Source organism: Barbatula barbatula (assembly GCF_947034865.1).
Source record: "Barbatula barbatula genome assembly, chromosome: 1".
In the NCBI taxonomy this organism is placed as follows: domain Eukaryota; kingdom Metazoa; phylum Chordata; class Actinopteri; order Cypriniformes; family Nemacheilidae; genus Barbatula; species Barbatula barbatula.
This window is the reverse complement of record NC_136766.1, coordinates 6,958,292-6,983,405: the sequence shown is the minus strand read 5'-3', so window position 1 is coordinate 6,983,405 and position 25,114 is coordinate 6,958,292. Positions and strand designations below refer to the sequence as shown.

The 25,114-nt window shown below is 39.9% G+C and overlaps 1 protein-coding gene across 4 annotated transcripts in view; it reads left to right on the top strand.

The window, feature by feature from the left end:
* tead1b (TEA domain family member 1b) overlaps window positions 1-25,114 on the top strand; it is a 57,064-nt gene that overhangs the window by 23,803 nt on the left and 8,147 nt on the right. For 2 of the 4 annotated variants that reach the window (XM_079459572.1, XM_079459571.1), the window contains 6 exons: window positions 16,015-16,079; window positions 18,102-18,173; window positions 22,616-22,750; window positions 22,984-23,030; window positions 24,033-24,088; window positions 24,168-24,292. In XM_079459572.1, the coding sequence (XP_079315698.1) occupies window positions 16,015-16,079; window positions 18,102-18,173; window positions 22,616-22,750; window positions 22,984-23,030; window positions 24,033-24,088; window positions 24,168-24,292 (500 nt within the window). Of the gene's footprint in view, window positions 1-16,014; window positions 16,080-18,101; window positions 18,174-18,256; window positions 18,326-20,876; window positions 20,889-22,615; window positions 22,751-22,983; window positions 23,031-24,032; window positions 24,089-24,167; window positions 24,293-25,114 lie in introns of all 4 variants that reach the window. The other 2 variants (XM_079459570.1, XM_079459569.1) reach the window with 2 other exon arrangements.

The window sequence follows — 25,114 nt, the reverse complement described above, 5'->3', positions numbered from 1 at the left end:
AGCCATGCACAATTATTTTGTACAGTTTTTGTACTTTTGTGCACAGGAAGTTGCATGAGAACAATAGACCCTTTTAGACAGCGGCTACATCACCTGATTTTCAAGTGATTTTGAGCAGAGAACTTGGGTTTTGTGTGCAGTGGGTTGTGTGATTTGTGAATTGACCGGAGGTCAACTTAACCAGCTGTTCCTGGTGTCCGGTTTCATGTTTACTCAACAACTTTGTCCATCGTAGCCTCAGGAGTATTGTTTCACAGTCCAGGAGACCACAGGAAGAGACAACAGAAAAACAGCACGCCGTCATAGATCGCAAGCAGAAGATCACATAATGTAGACATTGTTTGAGATTTGCCTCAAAAATCACTGCTGGCAACTTTTAGACTTATAAAGCTTATGGAAACAGATTGTTTCACTGAGATTTTTGATTGTGTTCTTAATCTGCTACAGAATGGGAGCATTTGAAATCAAAGACAGATCAAATAGAAGACATATTGTTGTGCCGTTGGGATGACATGTGTCGTGAGGATAGTGAAAGACTGTAGGCAGATTTCAAACAAAAGAGCAAATTGCTTTGATGCAGCTAGCTTAATTAAAATGTCATTTTATTTATTTATTTTAAAGCAACGCACAAACATATACACATCAGATTTGGTGGTATTCAATCCTTTTCAATATGATGTTAAAATGATCGTCATCATTTATTCACCCTCTTGTCATTTCAAACCTGTTTGACTTTCTTCTGCAGAACATAAATGAAGATATTTTGAAGAATGTTGTTAACTTAACAGTGACTGTCACGGCACCCATTGACTTGCATTGGTTTTGAGTCCATACAATAGAAGTGAATGGGTGCCGCCACTGTTCGGTTACCAACTTTCTTTAAAATATCTTCTTTTGTTTTCTGCTGAAGAAAGTTATACAGCTTAGAAATGATGAGAGGGTGAATAAATTATTTTTGGGTGAACTTTCACATCTATGCCTTCATGTACACAACACTTAATTGTGTGTATATGTGTGATGTGTTTGATAATGTTTTTGCAATGTAAACACTGTAGACATCACATTTGGCCTTTCACAGTTGAAACGAAGTTTGGCAGTCTGAAGACTCAAGCGAGCTGAAGACGGCAGATTGCGGCTGTCCTCTATCCGAGCGTGGAGCTCTTGCGTAGCATCGCCTTTCAGTTCTGCAGCTGTCACTGGGTCCTAGTGCCAAATCTGCTGCACCGTGAACTGTGACCTGCTGGCTCGCTTAAACATTAACAAGGGCCGTTACAACTGTCAAAACAAGAGGGTGCCTCTGTCAGCGGGGTTCCAGGGCAAATTAGAGAAACGGGTTTGATTGGCATTTTTTGTGAATGGAGTTTAGTTAATGGGACGGTTTTCTATAGTGTTTTCTTGACTGTTGGGTTGTTGTGCTTGTCATTTGTGTGCAGTATAGACAAAATAGATGAAGTGAGATTGTGGTAATGCATTTTGTTATGCAGTTTTTTCCAAAAGCTAATGATAATCCAGTAAATTTAATAGTAACCTTGAAATTGAAGGGTGTAGTTTCTCTGCCACTAGCTGCACAACATTAAAAAAATTATGGGGACGTCGCCCTATGTGTGGCCTAAATTTTTATAAATCTTCCCTTTCAAATCTGTCAGTCTAGAACCAGTGACCTAAGAACGTCCAGACTTATGTTTCCGCAATGGTTCCCATGGTGCTATAATGAAACGCACTAGCTTGTAGGCTGTTCTCCAGAATGCCACAGGATCTGATGAGATCCCACATGAGTGGTCCTTCATGCTGATGAATCACTCTGATTGGCCGGGGATTCGATGATTATTTTTGTTTTAGGGCAGCGGACAACCTGATGGCATCAGGACTCTTACATTTCTCTAATTGGCCTCCAGCCGCCTTTAGTCTTGATAAAATGACGACCGCACATCTCCTACAAAAAGGAAGGAGAGGCGCAGGTATTTTGGTACAGAGAGACCCGCGGGATCGCACACATTCACAGCGCATAGCTCTCTGTGAGAGACGGCGTCCTGAGCACCCTTAAGCCCTTTGTTCCCCTGGCTGAATGCAGTTAATTAGCAACAGTCACTATAGCAACTGCCTCTCACTTCAAAACAATGTCTAATTTTTGAAGCAAAGCTTATCATACTGTTTACCTGATGGGTTCTCTAGCGCCCTGAGTTGCGCCATGGCTGGCTCCTTGCCCAGCCTCGGAGGTTAATTGTGACAGTGGTGAAAAACATCACAACAGCTGCTTTGTGATGAGAGTCGCATGAAAAGGGTTGGAAGAAAGTGGCGGTCCCCTTCATCAGAAAGAGGCGAAGATGCAGCACTTACATAATTCACCTGCTTCGCCAGCCTCTATTCAGCATGCCCTGCGTGATTGCATACCCTCTGGAGTATACAAATGAACACATGACCAGATGTAAAATATGGCACAAGATGCACAATAGGACATTGAGTTCCAAGAAATTGCATTTAATGGGTGTTATTGTGCACGCAGCAGAGCCTTAAGTCAATTTGGTATGAATAACGCCTAGCAGCATGCTGCCGTCCGTAACGCAGACACGTGTTTGTGTGTAGAGTATATAAACTTGCATACTTTTATTTCACACAGATTTGGTATTCCTGTTCAAGCAGGCAAACGATTTTAGGATATTTCTCCGCTTGATGCCTTTTATCAGTTTATGTGCTGCCCTAGAAAAATCTAACTTGATGCAGGTAGTCACGATCTGGTTTTAAAAAGTCGGCAACAGGTTTAGGGCCAGTGATTTTAGAGTGACCTTGAAGGGGCAGTTCACCAAAAAACAAAAATTCTGTCATCATTTACTCACCCTCAAATCTGTTATTCTGTTTTTTGTGACATTTATTAGTGTCTTTCCTCCGATTATTAGCATACAGCAGTGCAAATATCACAGGATCGTGAGAATAAACAAGACTGCTGTAATTATTACTTGTGAAGCGACCATCTGTTTCACAAGGTGCTTTAGTGGCAATGCGTCCTGCTTCTGTAAGCCTTTTGCCGTTACATTTGTTCCCATAGTTTATTGAAAGCAGCAAACGTTTATCATATTGTGTCATTTCAACGATGACCAAAGGATGAAAGAAATTTAAACCGATAGCTCTATCGCGCTAACATTGGCTGGACCGGTTTGCCAGAGTTACCAACGCTATTGTGAGGCCTTTTTTGTTTGCCATGTTATTATAGATATGCAGTGTGCTCAGTCATCTCATCAGGGCCGAACTGGCGTCTCCGACGGGCACTAAGTGGCACTTGGTTTGCAGGGCTGCCGTGGATCATTTAGGCCTAATGAGCGAGCCTGGCCTCCCCCGTGGGGCTGCCAGAGCGCTCTTCCCAGACCTGCCTCTGTGGCGGCCCGCTTCACGCTCACACCGACGGCGCACCCTAGCTACCCGCTGTGAGGATAATGAGGAATTCTGGGATCCGCTCAGGTCTCTGTTTCTTGCGTGCGCTCAGAATGTAGTCTGTAGAACTTTAGTCGTACACACACCTTCAATGTAATCCTTTGTTTGCGTGCAATTGTGGTTTTGACACGTCGCAATGATTTTACACCTGCATGAAACACATTTCCGATTACAAAACTAATATATTTTGCGCTGTCAAAATGACTCTAATAACTTTTATTTCTTTATTCGTATTTGACTAAATAGGCAGCTGCTCTGGTTTTTTATGGATAATACAGACCTGAAAACTAGTCTTTCTCTCTGTGCCTTGCAGGATGTCTTCATTTTGCTGAAATATTTGAAGTGCTTCTAACAAAGCAGATTGAATTTTCGTTCATTGTGTGCACTAAAATGATTATTACGGCCGTCCCTCCATCTTCACATGAAGATTGAGGGGGGGGCTGTATTCATTTTGTGATTACAAAAATGTGTACCAGAGTATTTATTACCAAAAGCCAGGCATTCATTTTTTATATAAACAAATATTTTTAAATAATTACATTAAAATTGTGTGAGCAATTCATTTGCATATATTTTATTTACGTATTATATATGCTTTGTAAGAAATACATATCTTATTGTCATATATCATTCCACCCCAGTGGCAGTGTTTTCTAGCATGATTGACGTAGAATTTATCTTGAGCCCCTTGCTTCTGTCACACTTGACACAGCTCATTGTTAACGTCCTTGTTGGGGCTTGTCAGAACCTTATGTTTTGTACTATGGCAATTGAATAGGAAGATATTTTGTGTTCAATTGGACCCAGTTACTGAGATGTTGTAAAGACATATGGACCTGTCAGAGAACCGAAATGATCATTTCAACACACCGCTTGTATTAAGTCAAGCTGATTTAAAGCTGAGGTTTTGGATTTCTTTACAGCTGTAGGATCCGTGGCTTAAACGTGCCCCTGCGTTGACCTTTTGAGTTGTTTAAATGACCCAGGGGTCCAAAGCTGCATGTCCACACTGGTCGGACATTCTCCTTTCCTGCCAGGTGAAAAGAAGTACAACCCAAAGTGTTTTAGGTTGTCTAGTTCATCTCATGGTTGACTGGCCAAGTCTGAAAGCGAAATGCGCAGGGCATTCAACGTTGATGTTTGTTGACCATTGTGTGACATGATACTATTGACAGCTTCTCAGATTGCACAGAGAGCTTGTTTTTAAGTTTGAGACCGTGGGGGCTTGTACAATTTGAGGTCATCTTCAAGCAATTTCATCTTTAGCATTGACGAAACCTGTCAGTTTGTGTTTTCTAAATGATGTGAAGACTTGGAATAAAAGATACAAATAAAAGCAGACACAATATCACCACTTAACATTTTTAAAGTTAGTAAACAACCTGTTATGTCTTATAAAGAGTGATTCTGTCTGTTTGACTGCATTTTTTGGCATGACTGTAGAGATGTGTCTAGTCATCATCATGTGGGCTTTCTTCTTCACTGTGGAGCAGATGCTGGTCTCATATTTCACCTCTTCAATTGGCTGCTTTTGTTTGCGCAAAGTGGGAAACGGCTTCATTTAAAGCTGCAGCACCACCATTTATTGGTTTATATGGTAGCCTACGGTGGTTTGCATATTTTACAGTGAACAATAATACATACAAATACTGAATGTCTTAAATGTTTCAAGTTCAATTAATTTGGCTTTGCAAGTCATTTCAATGTAATGTTTTAAATTTGGTGTAGTAACAATTGCTGTTACTTATCAAAAATCAGTTAATACATTTGTTTTTGTGAATTAAAGGGACAGTTCACCCCCCCTCAAAAAATCTGTCTTCATTGCCCTTGAGTTGATCAAAATCTGTGAAAATTCTTTGTTCGGATGAACACAGAGAAAGATATTTGGAAGAAGGCTTGTAACCAAACAGTTCTTGGCCACCATTGACTACCATAGTAGGAAAAATACAATGGTAGTCAAAAGTGCACCAGAACTGTTTGCTTTCCTACATTCTTCAAAATATGATATTTTGTGTTCAACGGCATAAAGAAATGTATAAAGCTATTTTTCCTACTATGGTAGTCAATGGTGGAGAAGAACTGTTTGGTCACAAACCTTCTTCCAAATATCTATATCTGTGTTCATCTGAACAAAGACATTAATTTTTAACTTGAGGGTAAGTAAATACAGTAAAGAGAATTTAGATTTTTCTGTGAACTGTTTCTGTGTACTCTTTATTTAAATTAAAGCACAAATTATGCACAAATGAATGTTTGTAGTAATGGGTCATAATATGGACAATACTACAGAAATAGCGTGTTGAGGTGTAGTATGGTGTGCAATTCCCAAAATAATATTCCCTTAAATCATGATTACGGAGCAGGTTTACAGAACGTAGTTACATACATTTTATGAAAGGTTAATAAAATAACATTATATTCAGATTAAGGTGCACACATGGAAAACAATATGACTAGGAGAGTGTATTGAAAGTGAATAGGGTGAATATGTTTTAGGTTGCTGTGTTTAATGCTTAAAGATGTAGTGTGTATTTTCTTTACCATTAACATCACTATTTTTATTGATGTATTTTGTTGCAGCTGTAAGGCAAATAGGTGGTCCCATCTGTGTCAGCTTTAATGGGATGTTTTGTTTTTGCCGTAGAGTTCAGACTTATGACTTCACTTACAGCTCTCTCTGCAGCAGGACAGGAGAAAATGTTTAACGTCTGAAAAGTATTACACACTTCACCGTCTTATATGCCTTTAAATAACACAGCTAGACGACCTATTATGAAAGCCTATATTAATGTTTGTTTATTCTGATTGATGGTCCTAGAATCTGAATTGGCACAGGGTCACAGTTCACTTGAAACATCACTTGAGCTCAGAGTTGACAGAGAGCTGTTGCAGGAGATGGGAACTTATAGAACAGGCCCATCATACTCATGAAGTCTGGCTTTTCATTTACACGTATTGGTGACTGCTAACAGGTTTCCCTTTATGTTCCGATGTGGAATTGATCCTGAGAGATTGAAAATATTGATTTAACCCTGTTTCTTGCTCTGAATGTGTGTTTGCGAGGAGGTGCCAGCCACCGTCGCGTTCACACGTCCGCAGGGCAGGAGCTGGATTTCTCTTTGCTCCTCCGGGGAGCCCTGATTACACCAACCAGCTCCAGCATATCTCTCCATTGTCCGACCATCCATCTTCCTCTCCCCTGCTCTCTTAACCCCCACAACCAGGCCTGCCTCAGCAGTAATATATGTGATGATGTACTCACCGCCCCCTAATTGATAGAGTGATTCAGAGGAGTACTAGCTGTAATAATTGGTCCTATGGGAGCTCAAGCAGACCCTGGGAGGGCGGGCGTCTGGATGCTAGGAAACATAGAGGAGTTGATTTGAGTTACACGCAGACCTCCACTTTCTCCCTAGCTGCCAATTCACTGGGGGGATTTACAGTAGGTCATCTAGCGTAATCCTCTCTGCCTCTCGAAAGGTTTTGGGTGGCGACCCACAGGTTTCTGTCGGTGGCCTGTGTGTTTTCATAACGGACATCCACCGTAAATCCTGACGTGTTTTTCTGACTCGTGACCCTAGTCCTGACCGTTAAGGCTTCCCAATTGTCACAAGCCGTAATCTATCAAGTACATTTTGTGTTGCTACACTTTTAATTGATTTTTAAAGTGGTATTTGTTATTTGTAAAGACAGTGTTATGAGAAATTAATCGATCGAGTGTCATGTCGATGTACTGGTGCTAAGACTGATCATCTATTAGGTAGTGTTAAGTACAACATTACTAAATTGTAGTCTTAAGTCATACTCATCTACGTCTTTGTTTTTCGATTTTTGGTTCCCTTTTATCTTGTGAACAGCAATTGTGATGAAACTCTGATACTGAAAATGGCTAACATTTTTCCAAATCTTCAATTGTGTTCAGCATAACAAAGAAATGTATTCAGGTTTTTGGAACAACTTGAGGGTTTTGAGGGGAGTAAATAATGACAAAATTTTCATTTTGGGGGGAACTGTCCCTTTAATGAATCAGTAAATGCAAAATGGAAATCACAGTGTATGTGAGAACTTTGTGTGGAATTAAGTGTGAGATGACGTAAACATAACACAACGTTTGACAGTATATGACTTATTTAAGAGGAAGTTATTCGATTTTATGCAATGAATATAGCCCGAGGCCAAACAATCTGAATCAAGGCCAGTTACATTACCGGTCAAAAGTTTCGAACACTTACTCAGTCATATTTTTTCTATATTTTAGATAAAAACACAGAGGGAACTTTGAGGATTATGTTTCGACTAAAAAATCGAAACCAATTATAATTTAGCATCTTCAATTACATCACCTTTTGCCGTAAATTTGCAGAAATGTGCCATTTTCTCAAGCAGCTCAAAGTGCCTTTCAAACAGTATTAAAATAGTTCCCATCTATTCTTCAAATGCATGGTATTATTACATTTGCAATAAGATGTACAAAGAACTAATTGAAAATAAATTTCTGTTAGTTTGTAATCATCTTACTGCTGTTTATAGCGCAATGCAGGTATTTCATGTAGAAAACTATAAATCACAAAAAATCAGCTGTGTTTTTACATTGTCACATTTTTCATAAGATAATCGCTTGACCTATTAGAATCAGGCTTTCCAAAGAGTCCTAAAAAAAGAGGACAGATCTGATCTGTAGGCACTGGTAGTGTGTTATGGCATTTTCTCTTACTGTGTAGATTTAAGTGATGGTCCGTTAACCACGTGTGCTTGTGGATCCCAGTGACATACCAGATTTCCACTCACTGTAGAACAGCAGCGTGCAGTGTGACAGTGATGGAGCGGGGGATATTTTTGGTCAGACGTAATAGAATAAAAAACATTAGCCAGTTTTCAAGCCTGCTGGTCTGTTTGTTCATCGTTTTAGAGCTACATGGTTATTGATGTTAGCTTTGGACACACTGAAAGATACACACCTCGTCTAGCACTAATTCACCATCCATCAGCATTCGCTATTGAAACATTGAGAAATAATGGGTTCAAAGAGAAACTGCCATTTCTACATTAATGTTAAATGCTTTCAAATAGTTTTATGTTCATTGAAGTTGACTTATGAAGCATAGCCATATAGATATGAAGGCTGGGAGATAAAGCCAGAAACCTTGGCTGAAGTGTTGATTGGAATAAATAAAAGCCTTGGAAGATTAGATTTAATCACTATATGAAAGATGAAATGCGATTGGGGGCCTGTGGTCTTGTGAGAGAGGTTGTACATTATTGGCATTATACAACAGCAGATGAATACTTTCTTATGAGATAAGATTTTAATGCATTCGCAAAAAATATATTGTCTGGTGTGTTGAAAAGATTTCTTAGCATTTCCATGTCGTTCTTTCATATAATATGTCATGCAGTCTGGTTTTGAGCTCTCTAAATGTGTTTTCGGCTTACATTTTTTAAAATAATGGCTGATTTTCTCTGTAGCATGAACCAAATATTTTTTGTTTACAGTTCTTAATGGTTTTGTCAGTGATTTGTTTCAACTACATTTTGACATTTCATAGATTAAAAATGTGAGCAGTATTTTATGTGGCACAACCTTACTAACTGGATACCAGGGTGTTACTATCAGGATGCTGAATTGTTCTGCTGTTGCTAGGGGGTTTTGTGTGGTCGCTGATGATAACTTCGTGTCCAAAAAGCTTACCCCTAATGCTTCATCTGGATTTGGCTCGAGTCCCATTTCTTATCATTTCGTTTTAGAAAACAAAAAATACACCTCAACAACGATGCACAATTTAAAGAATCAGGCATGTTATCATTTGGGCTACAGACACAAATAGGACAAATACATAGGTTTGGGGTTTTTCCAATTGGGTTTGTGTTAGCAAATGTTGTTGTTCACTTCATCTGACTACGCAAGTGTGTGCGCGTAAGGCCTTGCTTTCTCAGCAGGTGGCAGATGGCCCTGGCAGAATGGCCTTACCTCAGGCACGCTTGCACGCTTAGGTCACAGTGCAAAATATATAAGCTCTTGGCTTGTTAAAGAGTAACTATTACAATTCTCTTAAAATTACATTTCATGCGGTGTATAATGTTGCTCAGTCTAAATGTAAGCAGTCTACCAAGTTGTAAAGACGAAAGTGAACCAATAACACATTTATTTGCTTAGGAAAAAAGGAGTAGACTGTGAATCACACCAACGAATCGGCGGTAATAATAACTGGCAAGTAGCCGTGTAATAAGCGGGATAATGTACAAGCAGCCGGCTGTTTTCTCGAAATGAACCTCTACAGTGTGTTTGAGCTTCACCTCGGGTCCTGATCACACTGTCAGGGCTTATCTCTGCAATAACAACCTGTACACTATACCTTACATAAACCAAAGTAGGACCTTAAAAATAACAAATTTATTACTCTTTAAAGCCACAGGGTGAGACAAAGGCCAGTGCTTTGACCCAAAGAAATGGCCTTGAGTTTATCTTGCGACCTCTTTAGAAAGCCAGAGGCCCCGTCATGAGACTCAGTCACTCGTAAGAGCCAGCTGGTTAGTATGAGTCAGATGTTGGGAACGGACGTTTTAACTGTTTGATTTGGAATTCAGTAGCTGGGGTAGAATGTCTTATGGCTTTATATCAAATTCAATATTTGAACAATAATATTTTTTTTAGAAAAGGTACATCAGTACATTATTTTGTACGTTTGCGTGTGTGACACTCATAGCTTAACATAATACTTTTAACTCGTGTCACGCAAAAGCAACAGATTGAGAATCACACAAACTTATTTGACATTTTGCAAGAGAAACTTGCACCTGTACGCTTGAATTGGGCACTGTGTCACCTGCTCAACTTTCAAGGCACAAATCTTGCTCTTTGTCTCCTGTCTGTGTGTCTCCCCTCGTAGCAAGCCGTGTTTTTGGATGCCGTTGTTCTTGTGTGTAAAAGGCTTCCTGCCTGCCTCCCTTTGCCCTTCTTTGGCCCTTCCCCCATCCCAGTCGAGCCAGGGACCCTTGGAGTGAATGCCTCCATATTGTTGGTTTAGACTATTGTGATGCTAATGAAAGCCGGAGACCCTCAAGTCATCTATCACGCGTGACAGGGAAGCAGGGTCTTTGTGTCTTGTACTCAACACAGGAGAAGGACTGCTGTCTCCACAGGTCTCACAGGGAGAATATCCAATACAAAGAATTCATGCTTTTGTGGTAGTATGTTCACGGTGACTGTATTGAGGTACTACTTTCTTTCAAATTACGATCTACTTTGAACCACACTATAAAAACTAGTTCCTTATTTTAAATACAGCTATGTATTGGCAAGCGCTTCCCGATACGGATAGATGGGTCACAATACGATATATTGCTATGCATTTCGATACGATACACTTCCAACATATTGCAATACTTTAAATAGAACATGTTAAAGGTAGACTAAGAAATACAACATGCTGTGCACCACCTTGGTTTTTTCTGTAGGGATAAGTGTAAAAACATCCCTTACCATTGCAGAGTGGCCATGATGTGCGATGTGTATGTATGTTAGTTGTTTTTTATCATTGCCATTTATAGAGTTTATTCTTTGTTAGAATGTCCTAATAAGGATAGATTTGTAGTGAGCCTCGACAGTCTCTCTCTTCTTATCGACTCCTCGGACACGTTCCAGCATCCGATGACATCATCCCTGCCCAACCAACCAGATGTGCGGTCAGACCGGCTTTAAACAAATGTGCTACAACAGGAAATGAGCCCCTTAGAAGCTCGGAGGAAAAACCCTGATGTGTTTTAGCAATCCAAGGCCATAGCAGAAGCCATTAAAAGGCTTAAATATGGCATAACTATAAATGAGGACAATGTTTGTTGCATGGGGTCTCAGCTGAGCTGCATGATTTTGCTTTGATTAAATCATCTTTGCTGTGACATGCTGGCAGGAAGGATGATGGGGCTTTATTTGCTTCACCCCCTTAGTGTGGAATCAATGGCAATTTTATGCTGTCTTTTCAATGATATAACACACTCCTGCTGTAGAGGCTCTTTGGCTCCTGCCGAGTGCTGTCTGTGAGGGGCTGAGAGGATGCTAATGGATGTGCTGGTGGTGATGGTTTCATCCCAGTTAGATCTGTGAGGTGGAGGGAGCTGCCACGTGTTGCCTCACCCTGCTGGAAAAAAACTGGTGGGACTAGTCTAAGGTCCTCGAGCTGACCGCTGTGTGCTGAATTGAGATAATTATACATGAACGGTATAAATACAATAGACAATTACTTTTTATGTAATAATGCTAACGTATAGCATATGAAATATTTGCAGTGATGTAATTTATTCTATAGACGGTTTCGGTGTCAACAGCGTAAACAAACATTATTTGGCCCTAACTTAACTTCCGGTAGACCTCCGCAAAGAATCAATAACTGTAGAATAGTTTTAATTTAATAAATGTATTATAAAATATTCATAAAAATGTATATTAATATAAATTAAATATAAAATAAATAGTTATATTATAGCTAAACACTTCGGGCCAGCGTTTGTGTGTGCGATGAAACTGTCAATAGTTATCCTTTTCATCATTTTATTTCTGATTTCTATACTATGATGAGCCTAGTAAAAGCAGGCCGGGGCCAGTAATGAAACCACATGTAAATGAAAGTGTGATGCAGCATTGTAAGACAGAGTGAATGTGAGGTACAGTGGACAATCAGGGGGTCGTGGGGTGCTCGGTGGAGTTAGGGCCCAGACCTAGCAGCTGTGTAAACCTCATCCCTTCAGGAGAAGCAGGAGCCCAGTGATTGACGCGTGTATTTAGAGGATGAACTTTTGTGCCAAGACTGTCAATTGTTTTCCATCAGCTAATGTCCAGCTACAATCGCACATCAACTCCAGAGTGCAATTTCCAAAGACACACCCTCCTCAAAGAAAGCCCCCACAATGCTGTCTTTCTCTGAATTGGGTGTGTCTTTGATAATTTGCACTCTGGAGGTGTGATTGTAGCTGGACAATAGACAATTATAAGTGTTGGCACAAAGATCTGTCTGTGCATATCTGTGCAGTCAGAGCAGGGGGACAAGAACTGGTGTCTAAATTAGGGAGGGACCGCCGATGGGTCTCGGTAGGAAGCGAGGAGGGAGTCTGCTTCTCTTTCTTTAGAGGGAGCTGGTGCCAAGGGCGGAGGTGCATTCCTAATTGAATGAGAGTCAACCGGGGGGACAATCCTAGAAAGAGGGGTGCCGCTGGGTCCCACTGAGAGTCCTCTGCTGTTTCAGGAGCTATTGATATGGACTCTGGTGTCTTTGAAATTAAGGGAAGCCTTTTCTTACTCGAGGGAGGAATACACACTGTCCTTGCTATGCTCAGTTCCCTGTGCTCTGCTTTTGGGAGAGTCAGGTCATAAATACCTAATCCTTACCCTGCTGTTTTGACTGACAACGTGGAGAACTCTTTCAGTAGATTTGCATTCTTCCTGATCTAACCTCCTGCGCAGCGGTCATACTTTTTTCTTCTGTTTTATACGTTTAATACAACAAGGAGAAAACCTGGTGCCACCATTTTATACTCCAGCTCAATTGGTGGCGCTAATGCTCAGGCACCTGCTTTGCCCACTGATGTTCAACACCCAAATAAATCCATAAACAGCTACGAAGCGTTTTTGATCTCTGATTTCTCCCTTTTAGTCTTAGGTCATTTCAGAAACCTTTATTAAGAGCTTTACTGATTTGACCTACTTTTAGTTTGTGGAAATGGTGGAAAAATGCATTGCCACCTGTAGTCTGTAATAACCTTTTTGGCCAGCCTATTTGTGAATAGATTTTTTATTTGAGTGTTTAATAAAGATAAGAGTTGCACATGCACACTAGATGATGTGTAAAATGTTTAATGGTTTGTATTAGTTTTAGAAATAAGCAAAGATCTGAATTTACATCTGTACCATCTACTGTATGTACCTGTTGGACAAATTGCAACAAATGTCACGTGACATCATGAATCTCATTTTAAATATATAGTTGAAACAAAACAATATATAGTACTTAAATCGAAGACATCTTCAAAAACATCTCACATGGTCACATGAACTGTCTTTCATGTACAGTACACCTTGTCACCTCAGATAAAAGCATATGCCAAATGCCTACATGCAAAATGTAAGTTTTAATAACCAATGAAAAGAATAACAGCATACAGACGTCATTACGTAAGAAATATGTAAGAATAAAAGACTGTTCCTTTAATACTTTAAATAAGACACTTTAGGGGTTCCCTTGCATCCACATGCAGAGCCTCTGTTCGCCCTCTTTCTGAACACAACTGTAACACAGAATGGGGGGGCAGCTTGTTTCCTCCGCTTTCCTTACTTCCAGTGTGTGCCGTCCTTCTTTTTGTGACTTCATTTCTCTTTGCCAGTGTTGTTTTGCACGGCAAACGCAGGAAAGAAAGCGCGCTGGCCAAGTCCCGCTGAGCGTGTTTTTTTCAAGGCATTGAAAAGAATGAATTATTCAGCAGTAAGCATGCTTACAGCTGGCCGTTTGTGAGCTTTGATCTAGGAATCAGGCGTCTGCATGAATACCCTCATTGTCGTGTTATGTGTACACAGTGTGTGAATTATTGAAAGTGGCGAGGCTCTGGCTTCATCTGGGGGAGATTACAGTGTTGGCATGCTGGGGACCTGGGCTGAAACAGAAAATCCCAAGATGCTATTTATTTGTCCACGAGGTCACGTGATTCCCGCCGTTGTTACGGACTTAACAAAATGCTTATGTGAGGAAAGAGAAACTGCTTTTTGTGCATCACGCCCGTTGTAATCGCGCTCTCATTGGCTGATGAGTTTCTCCTTATGTTGCAAAACACACACTAGGCCAGAATCTTCATAGAGTGGGCTTTTCCTTTTTTTTATACAGACATATCTTGCCAAAATTTGTATGCATCTGGGATTGGTAAAGTCAGGTTAGGGTAGATTTGTTTTAAATATACTGGAACCAAATGATTTTCATGACTTCTGAAAATGTTTGCGTACATTACTTTACTTTTGCAAATGTTTCCGTTTATTTCAGATTTTGTTTTGGCATCACTTTGCGATAAGTATTTTAAATATTTTCATATTTTTTATATTTCCAGATATCTTTTATTCAAAAGTATTAGAATAATCAGTTTAATTAAGGATTAGTACTTTTTCTACTTCACGCCAGCATTAAATGCTTCATTCAACTGCGGGTTTCACAATATTTGTGTGTGTGTGTGTGTGTGTGTGTGTGAGAGAGAGAGGGAGGAGGGGAGTGAGAAAGAGATTCCGTTTCACACGACAGGTGTGTCTAATAGCAGAAGCTCAAAAGAAATTACACAGCCCACCTGAACACGACAAGCTTTCCCCCAACACACAGCAGGTGGAGGCTGCAGCTTGGCCGTCTCTGTGTGTGCCCATTTGACAAACAACAGACCTCGGCCAGCCTCCGTCACGCCAGCCGCCCCACACTTCACACAGAACACATCTGCTGCCATTCCGACTGCTTTTTTAAATATTCACTTTTGGTCAGATAGTATAACACGTAAGGAAATTAGGAAAAAAGTAATGTAATCTCACAATATTTCTCATGTGAAAATTGGGTCACCCTGAAATGATTGTAAATCGTGCTTTGTGGAAGGAGTGGCTTAGAGGTCTGTTACACTGGGGTTCGCATGGGTAAGATCAAAGTTTGGCTATTTTCAGATTTCCCTTTTCCTCTCACACAAATTTAATGCGTGCCCATCGCATTAAAAATGTCATATGCGTTCAGACGTAAGTGTGTTTCTATTCACTGTTCCTTTTTCTTAATGCAAATTATACCCCTAACAAAGCACAGTTTAATGTTGTTCCAAAGCAAATTGTAAACTGCAGCTACATCAGTTCTGCGGTCGCATGTTTAAAAAAGCTAGTTTTGTTAAATGGACTCCGGGAAAAAATCAAGGGCTCTATGGCAACCGTTGGCTACAGTTGGACACATAATTAAAGTGGCTCCTTACCTATAATTTGCGTAATAGTTTTGGGGTGGCGGTATGTTATTAACATATGAAAAGGCTAAACAGGGGTCATTGTGCCCTGCATTAGTAATTAGAGCAGAGCAGAGGGCGCAAGAATGTGTCGAGCTGCCATTAATTGAAGATCGCTACAAAACCACGCTTTAATTATTATTTAGTGAGAACAGCAGTGTGTTAAATGAATATGTTTCCACTGCCATTACTTGCTGTAAACGTATGAATGTCTGGATCCGTTTCTTTTCAAAGGGTGAGGCTTTGAAGAAATTGGGATTAAATTAGATTAAATTGAAGGCTGTGGAGTTCTGGGGCTATTTTCATGGTAATAATGCGCACGGCCGTGTTTTCATTTAAATTAGCCGTGTTTGTTTGTTCGCCGGGGAGAGGCTGCAACACGATGCTTAGAAATTTTGGCTTTTGCATATGAATACGAGGCCATGCGTGTCTGCTTTGATTGGGGTAATTGGAATCCAAGTATGTTTCTTGCGCGCTTCTTTACGTGTTTGTATATCTTGTCGTAACATGTTTTATTTAAGGCTGCTTTAAAACAATACACAGAGACATAAAGCACTGTGTCATTAAAACTGAAGTCGTCTTTTGTTTTTTCTGTAGGTCGGAATGAGCTAATAGCCAGATACATTAAACTCAGAACTGGGAAGACGCGGACGAGGAAGCAGGTAAGAGAATGCGCATGGTCCTGCATGCACGCTGCTGTCCGAGCTTCTGCAGGAACATTTTTAGCTTACACGTAGACATAAGGAGATACTTGCACTTACTCATTGGTTGGGCGATAGAAGCAAAAATGATGATAGTATTCGATTTTTTATTAGATAATCATATTGAAAATGCACTTATGCAAATCTTTTGTGGAGAAGTTATTTACAAAACTACAAATTGCAATGAATTGTGTCAAATAAAAATAAATTAGGCAAATGAACTTACATTGCAGAACACTGTTCCAAACTTTTTGAATAATTTCTTTATTTACTACTATATGGTCCCTCTGAAACCTAATATGTCCAAATTTTTGTTTTTAAGGAAATGAGATATGCACTGACAACACTGTATATAATTATTTAAAAAATACAAAGTTGACAAGCATTTTTAATGTTTAGATTATTGGAAAGCCGAGTGACAATCATAAAGAGTGACAAATAATAAGGATTTATGACAAAAACCCCCCACAAAAATAGAGATACTAGGTTTTGAAAGGACACAGACCATAAGTTTTTTATTTATTTACCCATAAATAAAATTTGACAACACCTGTTGCTTCTAAACTATTCTAAAGCCTATTAATGCCGAATTTGAAGTTACTGAACCGCATCATTTTGCATAACTGATAACTCGAATTCTGTGTTTGTTGGCCACCCCTACATATAAAGACAGGATATACACGCATGCATGCACACATATTGTCACACACGGAGGAGCATGAAGCTTTGCAGCTGGGTGCAAGAACGCTGGTGACACTTCAGGAAAAAAGAACCATCGACGCTGGGCTTAGCTAGCAGATGTTTTATTCAGCTGCATGAGAGCACGGCGCTAAACCACAGCTGTGGCTGAAAACACTGAGTCAAACATTAGCAAACACAAAGCATCACTATTTTAAAACGTGCGTTTAAAAAATAGCCAGATGTTATTACACAGTTGACTGGTTCAAGAATGTCTGTTTTTACATGTAATGTTATTTGAATGTTGTTTTATATAATATTGTTGAGATAGCTGTAATTCTTCAATCTGCTAGATTTACTTCAAATATAGGCACGTTGTCTTTTATCACCGGAGATCATTTAAACAATCTTTACGTTTCTGCCGCAAAACAAACTTAAATTACAAGTGCAAACACGCTTTGTTTAATAAATCAATAATCTTTTGGCACTGAAGCTGTTGAAAGAGCTCAAATTTAATCCAGAAAACAGGGTTTACAATCACAGCCATTTGATCCTACAGCATAAAAAAAGGCAAATAACAAAACGTTTGTTAACATTTCTCTGACTCAAAGCAAAGTGAAAAGTCCAGAAATCGACCCAAACGTTTTCGCATCCCATTCTAATTTCATTTGGCTAAGCACGAACCATTGAAGTGATTGTTGTAATTAATTTGGAAAGGTCAAAGGACCACTTGTGGAGCTGAGATATGTGTAAATGTGACTTTGCCGGCCTGGAGAGGGGAGAGCGGCGGGCCTCCGGAGACCACCGACCTCATTAACACACCGCGTTCAGCGTGAGGCCCGTTAAACAGCCACTTAAGTGTGATTGGCCTGATTAAGATGAGGAACTCCATCCACGTAACCTCTCGTGACGGAGCCTAGCTACAACATCGCACGCCTCCCATCACTATTAATGCACCATTAGTACATAAATCAGAAACACAACCGTGACTTAGTGGAATATGTAGAGCGACGGTTAAGGGGCCACGGGGCCCTGCGAGCCCGCTCTCGATCTCCTCCCTGAAGAATACTAGACACGGACATTCTCATTCCGAACACAAAAATTCACATCTGCGCTTTCCTAATGTGCTTAAGACGCCTGCAAACTCCTTAATCAGCTCACTTTAGCAAGGTGAGCGGGTAGCCGTTGGCACGCTTTCCCCCTTTAACAAAGCCGAGCTTAAACCCCCTCATCTAATGTTCTGCTTGTAAAAAAATTGTCTACAATTGTTTACGGTTTTCTTTTCTTTTTGTTTGAAAACTGGAGGTGTCTAGTCACATACAGGTCTTAGCAAGAAAGAAAGTTCGAGAAATCCAAGCTGCCATCAAGGTACGTCTGGCTCTGCCCAGTTGCTGGGGGGGCTTTTCATCGCCATGGTTACAGGCTGTTCCTTTGTTTTCCTCCCCTTCCCTACCCCGCAGGTGTCTAGTCACATTCAGGTTCTTGCCAGAAGGAAATCTCGTGAGTTTCATTCCAAGCTAAAGGTATGCGCTTTTCTGCTTTTGTGCTCGTGGTTGCCATGCCTCTCACTTCCTGTTTCCTTGGGATGCAAGTGAATGCCCTGTCGCTCTAATTCTCGTAACCTAGATCGCTCGCATGCGACGGCCTGTTTAACATACATAATTCATCACCTCCACCCCTCATCCAGTCCCCGCGTGCGTCTTCCTTCCACGCTCTGCAGTGGACGTCTGTGTCAATGACTGTTTTCCCCCTGCATGTCGGTGACCGCAAAGTGTACGTGCTTTGAGACTATAACGCTATAGATCTTACTGTAAGTAAATATAGTGGGAATACAGGAAAAGAAGCGTAGGCTGCAGGAATTAATATGAATGAGAAATTCAATATTCTTTGGGGAGTGAAGGTAACTATTACAAGTCTGTTCCATAATGCAGAAAAAATGCTAGCCGAGTTGGAACTGAGGTTTTATAAATCCCTGAATTTTCCACCCCTCTAATTAAGGGGACTCTGGGTATTTTTAGAAAAGTTCACAACACGACATGTATTCCATCTTTGTGGCATACTGAAGTCCTACATCAAATAACGTTACATAAAATTGTTTTGTTGAGTTGCTTCTCTTTATAATCTGGTATAAATTGTTAAACTTACATTTCAGGGAATTTTTAACAAAAGAAACAATATAAGAGAACCTTAAAAGCCTCTTGCACTTTGCTGGTCCTGTGAATGTTGTGTTTGCATGTGTGTGATGTGTTTGGTATGTGTTTTCTCAAGCTGGCAGTATGCTTTCTTTGGTGAGAGAGGCTGAGAGCTGGAGGTCAGCAGGATTTCGGGCACTGCTTGTAACAAACGCGAGCGGCCACACGACCGCAGGGAACAGCGCTAGGGTCTAGAGCACAACAAGCGCCACTTTGCCTTTATTCCTCCTGGAGTTTAATGAGGTCACCTGTTCTCCTCAAACTCTCTGCACTAGAAGTCCAGACCAAAGGGGCCCATTAGAGCTGTCGCTTGGATGCTTTTTGTTGCGTTTCCCTCTTTTCTCTTTCTCTTGGCTTTTTCCCAATAACCCACTGGCCGTCAAACACTTTCCTCCTGCTGCATTAATGAAACAGCGAAATCACCCCTCCCTATTGAGCCCACCATTTCCAAACGCCCGAATCCCCCCCTGGTGAGATTCAGCCGAGTAAACAGCAAAGTGTGCTGCATATAATCACCTAACATCAAATACATCTCCTCCACAAAAGATGCTGCCTACTAAAAAGGAGGCCTTTTGTGGAATACATAATCTGATAATAAATTGACCTGTCATTTAAGACACATCTGCAAGGGTCGTTTCCTAATGTCTCTGTTTACAGAAAAGACCTCGAGGTTGGTCTGACTTCTCTCTTGCCTCTTGTTTCTTTCCCTTTCTTTTTCAGAGGTTATGACTAACTCCTTTTGACCAACACACTTTTCCACAGTTTCCAGTTTACTCGGATATATTAATGACTCCTCCATTTATGTGTGTGTGAGAGAAGTGCGTGTGCGAGCATCTGTGTGCGTTTGCGCTGTGAATGGCTGGTCTTTCAGGGACACTGGCGGCTGCCAGAGTAAAAACAGCCAGCTTTTGTATGGATCTTTATCTGCTCTCATCTAAAGCAAATTAGAAATCAGGAACGGGGAAGAATTTGAGCCTCCTTTCTGTCATTTGCAGCGTTGCATTATAGTAAACCTGCCCAGTGTGCTCTTATCTGAGATATGTTGACTGAAATGACTGTCATTATGGTGCTACTCTTTGAGCTGGTCTGTAATGAAACCCCAGCCACCGTGATCTCAAACCGGCATATTATCAGCTATGAATCTTGCCTAAAGATGCTTTCTGCAGTTCATCTCGCATTGAATTTGAATCTTAGCTGTAGAGGTCTTGGCAAATCAATTTTTAAGAATACAACTGGTTGTATATTGTTGAAATGATAAGGTGCTTTTTGAAAGCAGTGTGATCTAAGGTCGCCAACATTTTGGTCATTGTATTTCAATCCTGCTGAAAAGACCAGAGTTATTTTAATACCGGTGAGTACTGGTGTCTTGCAACTTGCATTGTCTACACCCCAAAATGTTCAAGATGGGCAGGTGTCCGTTTTATAACATTGTGTCTTCCTGGTATATGTTTTTTTACGAAGTACATCTTGTCATAAATCCAAAATTCAACATATACTGGGGATTTCAGCAGGAATTGCTGTTTTGTGTACATGTGTAGAAAAATGCAAAAGGGATAGTTCACCCAAAAATGAAAATTCTGTCATCATCTACTCACCCTCATCATTTCAAACCCTTACACAGAACACAACGGAAGATATTTTGTAGAAAGTTGGTAACCGAACATCTGCGGTGCCTGTTCACTTCTATGGTATGGATCCAAAACCAATGATCGGTCACCAGCATTCTTCAAAATATATTATTTTGTGTTCTGCAGAAGAAAGAAGGCCATGCAGGTTTGAAATGACATTTCACTCAATTTTGGGTAAACTATCCCTTTAATGTACAATGCAATATTAACAAAGAGTGCCGGTTATTAATTAACAACAAACCTTGTTTGTTTGCCCTTAGGTGACAAGCATGGTAAGTACGAGTTTTTATTGCTGTATGTGCATTGACGTGTCGCTCGTCTGGCTGAGCTTGTCTTTTGCTTGCACTGTAGCAGCTGCTAAACACCTGCTGAAGATCTAAGCCCCTCTGCCCCTCTTTCTCTTTCTCTTTTATGTATTTATATTTGTGTAGCTACTGCCAGCATGTTCAGGCTCAATTCATGCTTTATTTGCCTCTTTTCTGCTGCTACGCTGTTTCACATGCTTACAAACAGGACAACAGTGTGAAACACATATTTATTCACTTTAAAGTTGGCACTTGTTTGCATTTATAGCATTCAGGCATATACACTTGAGCGCAGTTAATTAAATAGGCAGTTTTATAAATTCATCTGTGCTTGCATCTTTAGAGTCTTTAAAAGTCTACGTTCAGATTACATCTTCAGCCTCATTGTGAAATAACCAGATGTTTAAGGAAGTAGCAGCGGTGTCCTTAAGCCCCGTTCTCCAGCATGTTCTGTCGCATACTGTTTGAAGACCTTGATTCAAGCTCTTTCAAATGCGAACATTATGCAGTACAGAAAAGAATGTTAAATTACTTAACCTCCGGCCCCAACAGACACTATATCATTATCCAGGGGCTGAGGAATGAAATAACATCAATGTCATTTCTCATTAGTTTTAGTTCTTCACTTCATAATAAACGCTGTCTTATGCCCTCTGCAATACGCTGATAAAAATTGTAGCTATTCATGTTAGCATGCTTTCTGTCTGTGGATCTTGTGTGTGTCATTGTGTGGGCTGCCTTGTCTTTCTGTGTTCATGTTTGTTCTCTGTAGGGGTGTAACTGTTCTCATTTCTCACAGCTCGGTTTGTGTCACAGTTCTGTTGTCACGGTTTTTATTTGGTACAGAAAATATAATAAATCAATGATAACTCTTATTTTCAATGCTGTTTATAATGGTAAAATCACTAAAAATTATTTGTCAGACGTTAACTGTTTAAACAAATTATGTTGCTGTTGAAGAACTGTGTACCAGATCACACAGCAAAAATACATTTCTTAATATTTTGTCTTGTTTTCCTGTACAAATATCGAAACATTCTCAAATCAAGATAAAATCTTTGAAAAGCAATATCACTTCAGATATTACAGTAAGTGAAAAAGATATAAATTGACTTTATGCATAAAACAAGACACAAATATGGGGTACTAAATTAAAGACAGAATTAAATTCAAAATAGCAAATTCATATGTTTTGTGGAATGTTGTAGTGTTTTGTACAAGTGACTTATCTGGCACTTCATAATCTTTTTATTCATGATCTTTAATAGAAAACATTGACCTCCTCCCCTCTCGAGGTCAAATCTGCCTCCTCTCTGTTAGCAACGCCCATCTGCCAATGATCCAATCAGTTCTCTATGTGGGAAATCCCGCCCTACATTTGCTCTCACTTCAGAAGCCGTTTCACCCGGAAATATGTCACAATACGGAAAAGAATGCCATCGTTACGTCTGTTCAGTTTTAATCATATACTCTCTTTTTTTGATGATTTATCAGAAAACGCGACTTCATCTTAGGTCATTCTGCTTCTCAAGTAAATGTATCTTAATTTAAGAATGTTTAGATATTTGTACAGGAAAATGATACGAACATTCTATATAAGAAATCCGTTTTGCAGTTCAATAAGAACAGCTTCATCCCTAGTTTACCCATTCATACACTTTCTGAGTATTAAAGTCTTGTAAATGCTGTTAAAGGATCAAAGCGTGAAGGACAAAGCTCTTCAGAGCATGGCCTCCATGTCCTCGGCCCAGATCGTCTCTGCCACAGCCATCCACAACAAGCTGGGCCTGCCAGGTATCCCGCGCCCAGCCTTCCCGGGAGCAGCAGGGGTAAGACGCCCTCCGTCACCCACACGGCTGGCCGGCGGGCCGATCCATTCAGATCCAATCCCATTACACACCATCCCTCATCTGATAAGGCCACTAATGCCAAAGTCAAGATAACTGCAATGCATGGCACATAGTACACCTCATTTTTCAATCAGCATTATATCTGGAGTATACAGATGGTGTGTGGATGGGCCGTGTTTTATTGTCTTATTTATTTGTTTTTAATTCTCTAGATTTGGCAGGGCATGATATCCACAGGCCAGCCTGGATCATCTCAAGAGTGAGTTTTATTTATTTACCTTCATCTTTCAGTGTTGCGATCTGATCTATTTACAGAACTTACAATATGAAACCTTCTAGTTTTTTTTTCTTCGCACAGTTTAATGCAATTTTATTGTTGACTTTGTAGTCCTAAAGTTTTGAGTTCCCTTGGGAATTTCCTGTGGGTTTTACAATAGCGGTTTTGGGTTTATGTGTAAAGTATGGTCCGTGGCTTACATTAAATAAAGACACTTTCCTGTTTTGTTCTACAACATAAATGACAGACAGTCATACCTCAAAGGTTTTTTTATGCCAATGGTTTTAATGTAAGTTCCTAATTAAGGAATACAACTACCATAGGTATGTGACAACCCTTGTAATCTTTGTATAGCAAGCTTTTTTAACAATTTATAAGCAGAAAGACATAGTGTACAGAATAAATGCAAAAAAACAACTACTGCAAGAATAAATGCATGGCCATTAAATACAACCTAAGCAAGCAGCATCGCAAATTTGCATGGTTGAAACTACAAGTCTAGAGCATAGTTCCTTATTATTATGACACGTAGACTTACATGCATCATGCTTTTAAACAAAGTAAGCAAGCAACATGCATTCTATATCCATCATTCTAAATATATACAAATTGAATTTGACATCTTTAGTTTGTCATGAAAATAGAAGCGCTGTTTTTGAAAAGTACACATGCTCTTGGAACCTAGGCGGAGTGACGTAGGAGGAAATATTGTGAAATAAAACATCAGATAACACAAATAGCCTTTAAACGCAATGTATGTTATCTAGTAGACGTCATTACTCCACCATCTGTGTGGCATCTTTAACTAGATTGCTAAACCAACTTGGTTCTCCGACAGAGTTACTATGGTTTCGGGAAACAGTCATAACTACATCATTAATCAACGATACATGGTACTGCGCTGTTTAATCAGCGAGTTATGTCGTTATTTGCTATCTTATATGTATTTTCTTTTTTTATACATCTCCTATGTCTCTGTTTCAGCATCAAGCCATTTGCCCAGCAGGCATACAATATCCAGCCAGCAACTACAATCACAAGTATGTCGGTCACCATCAGCCATGTTTTTTATCACTTCAGATTCAGAAAAAGGAAGCTTATATGGTTTTCTGTGCACAGGCTATGAGCCCCCGGCAGCACCAGCGCCCGCAGCGCCCGCCTGGCAGGGCCGATCTATCGGCACATCTAAACTCAGACTCGTAGAGTTCTCGGCTTTCCTGGAACACCAGAGAGATCCAGATGCTGTGAGTATTCACCATGAAAACGGACCCTTGAAGGGTAAATCCACCCAAAAATTTAAATTCTGTCATGATATTTCTCACCCTCTAGTTGTTCCAGACATGTATACACATATATATATATACAACCAGCAGTTCTGAATTAGCATTGACTGCCAGAGTAGGAAATGTTTTTGCTAAGTTTTTGGTTCTGTTGAACACAAAATATATTTTGAGGAATGTTGGAAAACAAACAGTTCTGGGTTACTTTTGACTACATTGTAGTTTCCGACTATGTGAGTCGATGGTGCTTCAGAACTGTTGGTTGCTAACATTCATCCAAAATATATTTCTTTGTGTTCGACCGAATAAAGAAATGTATACATGTATGCAACAACTAGAGGAGTAATTCATAACCGAATTTTCATTTTTCGGTGGAGTATCCCATCAATTCTTTATGAATTGTTATTTTGGACAATTCATCAGTGCACATTATTCCCAGGAAATAAATGCAAAACTGTCAGCTTATGTCAACAACTATCAGTTAATGGTATCCTGTTTGCCTCTTAAAAACCTTGACAGTTGTTAGCAGCACAGCAATTTAATTGTAGATACTGTAATAAAATTCATGGTTATAATAGCAAATAACATCATCATATTGCTGGAGAACACTTTGTAATATCATGAAAGTTGAAAATTAAGCTCATCACTTTTCTGTTTTATTTCACAATGAAGACTACAGTTCACATACAGTGAATTGCTGTATATACACCAAACAGAATCTGAACACGCCCAGAAAAAGATTCCCCTCATATTCAGCATATTTCCTCCTGCGTGTTTGTTTAATAT